This window comes from Phragmites australis, chromosome 12 (genome assembly GCF_958298935.1).
Source record: "Phragmites australis chromosome 12, lpPhrAust1.1, whole genome shotgun sequence".
NCBI classification, from domain to species: domain Eukaryota; kingdom Viridiplantae; phylum Streptophyta; class Magnoliopsida; order Poales; family Poaceae; genus Phragmites; species Phragmites australis.
Window position 1 is genome coordinate 28,452,372 of NC_084932.1, and position 5,106 is coordinate 28,457,477.

The 5,106-nt window shown below is 45.8% G+C and overlaps 2 protein-coding genes across 2 annotated transcripts; one reads left to right on the forward strand and one right to left on the reverse strand.

Moving 5' to 3' along the window:
* The first annotated feature begins 259 nt into the window (after positions 1-259).
* LOC133886068 (patatin-like protein 2) lies at positions 260-2,136 on the forward strand. The gene is made up of 4 exons (XM_062325799.1): positions 260-509; positions 588-769; positions 938-1,592; positions 1,685-2,136. The coding sequence occupies exons 1-4, from the start codon at positions 381-383 to the stop codon at positions 1,916-1,918; spliced, it is 1,200 nt and encodes a 399-aa protein (XP_062181783.1). The 5' UTR covers positions 260-380; the 3' UTR covers positions 1,919-2,136.
* A 902-nt stretch (positions 2,137-3,038) lies between these two features.
* Positions 3,039-3,368, reverse strand: LOC133886481 (uncharacterized). The gene has a single exon (XM_062326172.1). It carries the CDS (start codon positions 3,366-3,368, stop codon positions 3,039-3,041), a length of 330 nt encoding a protein of 109 aa, XP_062182156.1.
* Positions 3,369-5,106: the final 1,738 nt, after the last annotated feature.

Consider the following 5,106-nt stretch of genomic DNA (forward strand, 5'->3'; position numbering starts at 1 on the left):
ATTTTTTTTTCATCTTCCACACCTTTTCTTCGAAGGAATTCGTAAAAGTAAAAGAGAGAAAATACCGTCTCGAAAGAAATGACCTAAAGAATTTTTTTATAACAAAAACCGTGAAGAGAAACTGTTAGAGCGCTTAAAGAAACAAAAATCACTTCATAAAGGAATTATAAGTCCTAACAAAAATCGATTGAAGATGATCTTATCATCTGCGTGGTGCATACTCTTCTGACCAACTCTGGTTTATATATACCTCGACAGAGCTTGGTACATTGAAAGTACAAGATCGAAGAGGCCCATTTCTTAAAGTGATCTGTTATTGGTTTCCCTCCAAACAAATCACAGTGCTTAGTTCTCTTCTTGGTTAACCAAACTAGTGAACCATGGCCGCCGAGGTGCCGCAGCCACCACCGTCGACGGGGAAGCTCATCACGATTCTGAGCATCGACGGCGGCGGCATCCGCGGCCTCATCCCAGCCACCATTATCGCCTGCCTCGAGGCCAAGCTCCAGGTACAAGCAGCCCACAATTAAAGCTCAAATCAACAGCGCGCGCAGCTTTTCTTAACGTATAACTACCTCTGACTGCAGAAGCTGGACGGGCCGGACGCTCGGATCGCGGACTACTTCGACGTGATCGCCGGGACGAGCACCGGCGCGCTGCTCACGTCGATGCTCTCGGCGCCGGACGAGAACAAGCGGCCGCTCTTCGCCGCCAAGGACCTCAACACGTTCTACCTCGAGAACGGCCCCAAGATCTTCCCACAGAGAAAGTACGGCGCCCTTTATTAACTCGATCGGTTCCCACCCTGAGCAATCTGTTTCTTCCATTTGGTGGCCGTCACTTTCAGTTCATGCACCTGTTCGCGTTCTTGCACCTACTGTTAATTACCTAGTGCGTGCGCGTCGTCATACAAATTCACACGGTGATGGTGGTGCAGGGCGGGGTGGCTGACGCCGGTGTTGAACCTGATCGGCACAATGAGAGGGCCCAAGTACGACGGCGTGTTCCTGCACGACAAGATCAAGAGCCTCACCCACGACGTGAAGGTTGCGGACACGGTGACCAACATCATCGTGCCGGCGTTCGACGTGAAGTACCTGCAGCCCGTCATCTTCTCCACGTACGAGGCCAAGAACGAGCCCCTCAAGAACGCGCACCTGTCCGACATCTGCATCAGCACGTCGGCGGCGCCCACCTACTTCCCCGCGCACTTCTTCACGACCCACAACGACAAAGGCGAGTCCCGGGAGTTCCACCTCGTCGACGGCGGCGTCGCGGCCAACAACCCCACCATGGTCTCCATGTCTATGCTCACCAAGGAGGTGCTCCGCCGGAACCCGGACTTCAACAACGGCAAACCTACCGAATACCAGAACTACCTTATCATCTCCATCGGGACCGGGACGGCCAAGCAGGCGGAGAAGTACACCGCGCCACAGTGCGCCAAGTGGGGCCTGATCCAGTGGATCTACAACGGCGGCTTCACGCCGATCATCGACATTTTCTCCCATGCTAGCTCCGACATGGTCGACATCCACGCGGCCGTGCTCTTTGAGGCTCTCCGATGTGAGAAGAACTACCTCCGCATCCAGGTATGTACCGACCAAACAGTTCACTGGAAAAAGCTTGAGCCGTTCATGATAGCTCAGCACGCAAGTCAACGATGTGTGCTATATGGATGTAGGATGATTCGTTGATGGGGAACACGTCGTCGGTGGACATCGCGACGAAGGAGAACATGGAGGCGCTGATCGGGATCGGCAAGGAGCTGCTCAAGAAGCCGGTGGCGAGGGTGAACATCGACACGGGGATATACGAGCCCGTCGCCGGCGAGGGCACAAACGAGCATGCGCTCGAGCGCTTCGCCAAGATACTCTCCGACGAGCGCAAGCTGCGAACTTCAACTCCTACAAGCTAGATAGCCTAGCTGTTACCTGTTACTGCTTTGTGTTTGCCAAGAAATTCAGCACAAGAAGAGGCAAATTAAAAGAATAGTTATGTACCTAGAGCATCATTTGGTGGATTGCTTGAATAATTGATTATTCGAAGCAACATACACATATGGAACCAATAAACATGTAAGTGTGAAAGTTCAAATTTCATTGCTAAAAATTCTTAAATTCTATTTGAAAGCCCTTGCTCGAGAGTTTTCAAAGCCGATTCTGAAACTCCTAAATTCTGATTGAATGTCTATTCCGATATTATAATGTTTGCCGTGTTTGGTGTTGCAAATATTTGTGCAAAGAGGATCATTACAAGCTGGAGCCACCGGTAACACTTCTTTCTATAGCGTCGTACTCTATTTCCTTCATGTGACTGAGGTGGGCTCCATGTAAGGAATTGAAGAGCAATGTTACCGGTGATCTCCATCAGTCAAGTAATCTCAGTCGTAGATCTGCCCTTAGGATTTGCATATCGCGCGCCCTTAATCTGGTATTACTACCACGGGTTGACACTGTCTATATATAAGTTGTTGCCCCATATCATCTTATCCACACAATTTTCTTCGAGACATGACCTGCCGGTCCACTCAAATATTGATCAGTGTGATCACCTACCATCGTTAAGGCTCTCTTTGTCATTGCGGTAGTTTATAGTAATCTTTTTTGGTGGAACCTAACACTATTAATAAAACGTTATCACTACCGATTTAAATTTGACATCACTATCAGTTTTTGAACCGACAGTGAATAAGCGGCAGTGATAATCCAGAATTATTACTGTCGGTTTCAGAATCGGTAGTGATAGTATAGATCACTGCTGATTCGTAACACGCTGGTCCTTGATCTCATTCCGGTGGATTTGTATGATTATCACTACCAGTTCAATCTACAAACCGGTAATGATACTTAATCCAGAAAAAAATATTTATGAATTAATTTAAAGGATATTACCATTATTAATGATCATATTAATATTGTTTATACTAATTATAGCAAAAGTTGTGTCATACAGACCACAGTGTAAAACCCTAGTGCGCGCATCGTCTAACCTAGCTAACTAGCTAGCTAGTAGTCGTGCTAGAGTTGGAACTCGACCTATGAACGGAAGTTCGCGGCCTCATCATCATCATCCTCGTCGTCGCTGTCTTTGTCGCCGCTATCAGCATCGGCATCGGTGTCATCTTCCTCCTCTTCCTCGTCCGCCTCCTCCTCCAATGAGCTCTTCCAGGCCTTCTTGGCCCTCATCGGCTCGTCAATAAACTCGTCCCACACCTTGTCGTTCGACGAGAGGGATCCCCATGGCGAAATGCCAGAATCGGATGAGGTAGGCGGTGCCTTGTCCGGCAGGGTCTCCTCCTCCCCGGATGTGGACACGCGTGTGGGAAGCATGCTCAAAGAAGGTGGTGGATGCGGCAGTGGATCCATGTGGATCACGCGCGAAAGGTGAAGGTGGCCGGCAATAGGCGAGAGAGGGATTGAGACCGAGAACATGCAAGAGAGAGCGAGCGAGCAGAGTGAAAGAGTGAGTCAGGATCGCTCACATTTAAAGTCATACGTGTGAAGCCTGTCAAACACGCGCGTGAAGACGTACAGATTTTCAGATCATTGTCAGTTCATAAACCCAATCGGCAATAATAGCAATTATCACTGTCGGATATTGTTTGCACGTCTTTTAATAAGCTAATATCATTGTCGGTTAGTATATTAGCTTATTAAAAGACAGGCAAACAATACGAACCGACAGTGATGTATCACTGTCGGTTTTTTTACAACCGACATTGATAATTTGAATATCATTGTCGGTTCGTATTACTAACTGGTAGAATTAATCACTATCACTGTCGATTCTTGCTAGCTTAGCTTTTTATGTGCGGCGTAAGTTTACGAACCAGCAATGATATGTTATCATTACCAATTATTTTTGAACCGGCAATAAAGAGGGGATGCAGATGACCCGATTTGTGATAGTGCAACTGCCTTTAATTCTTTTAATCTAGATTGTAAATGGATATATTGATGCGATTTGAATACACAACAAGTATGTGAAGATCAACAGTTGTGCGGATCTAAAATTAATTTTAATTTTTCAATCAAACTATAAGACTTTTCGTAGCTGCTTTTCTACAACAGAAAATCGAACGGCTGTGCTATAAAATCGAACCACACGGACACTTTGCGTTATAACCTATGATAAACCCAATTGTTCCCTTATGATCGATATATGCGGTTAATCTTTTTATTGAGATGGATATATGCGGTCAATTAGTCTAATCATCCGTGCGATGCAACATCCCCCTATTGCATTCTTATGATCGCCCTGTTGATTAACTATGCATAGTCAATGTTGATTGTCCGGCCAAAAAGATGTGTTGGTTGGGTGGGAATCTGCTGGGAACCTGATAATTAGTATGGTATGTCACGCATGCTGGAACATATATATATAGTTGCAACCTAGTTTCCTCATTGGATTGGAGGAGTTTGGACGTCCACATCTTTCGGTCTCGTTCAACTTTGATTTCGTTCTGGAAAATGTTGGTGCAGAATTATGCAGTCAGGATGTACGTGCCAGGGAATGTTGGAAAGTGAGCTTTTACCCACTTTTATTTTTTGCAAAAAGTTGGTCCGTATTAAGTGGTCTGCAATCAAGCGATCAATACACACTCTAAAAAAATGACGGTATGGTCTTGTATAGTTGTGACTGATATGATCTACAGAGAGAAATCGCCCATTTTGAGCTAGCAGCGAACTCAATTAGCTTAGGGCTAGTGCAAGGTCAAAATCCTTGATTAACCAGTGAGTGCACGAATTGCTAGTAAATTCCTCCCATTTTGAAGTTTTGAGGCAATTACCGTTGGTAAGTGAGAAACTAAGTTAAGATGTGTCTTGATTTGATTGTGATGAGTTCTTAACAATGTTGATCTTAAGTTGAACTTAGTTGGTATGAGCTTGCTTGCGTGTGATTTTGTTTTTTGGCTAACCCAAGTTGGTGTTGAAGTTTCGGTCTCGGGTATAGGGAAATTGACCTCATTGGAATATCTGGTGTGAGAAAATGTTTTCTCACCAGATAGTTCGATGTTAAGATGGCTGTGTACCAGAGCAATTTTTGGTTGGCGGTAAAATTTGAAAGGTGCATCGGATATTTCGGTGATGGGCTCAGTACAAC

What these genes read in the sequence shown, in the direction of transcription:
- LOC133886481 (XM_062326172.1), bottom strand. Translation starts at nt 3,368, where the DNA reads ATGGATCCACTGCCGCATCCACCACCTTCTTTGAGCATGCTTCCCACA.
- LOC133886068 (XM_062325799.1), top strand. Translation starts at nt 381, where the DNA reads ATGGCCGCCGAGGTGCCGCAGCCACCACCGTCGACGGGGAAGCTCATC. An exon ending in AAGATCTTCCCACAGAGAAA is followed by an intron (nt 770 to 937) that starts GTACGGCGCCCT and finishes ATGGTGGTGCAG; the next exon opens with GGCGGGGTGGCTGACGCCGG. An exon ending in AGAACTACCTCCGCATCCAG is followed by an intron (nt 1,593 to 1,684) that starts GTATGTACCGAC and finishes ATATGGATGTAG; the next exon opens with GATGATTCGTTGATGGGGAA.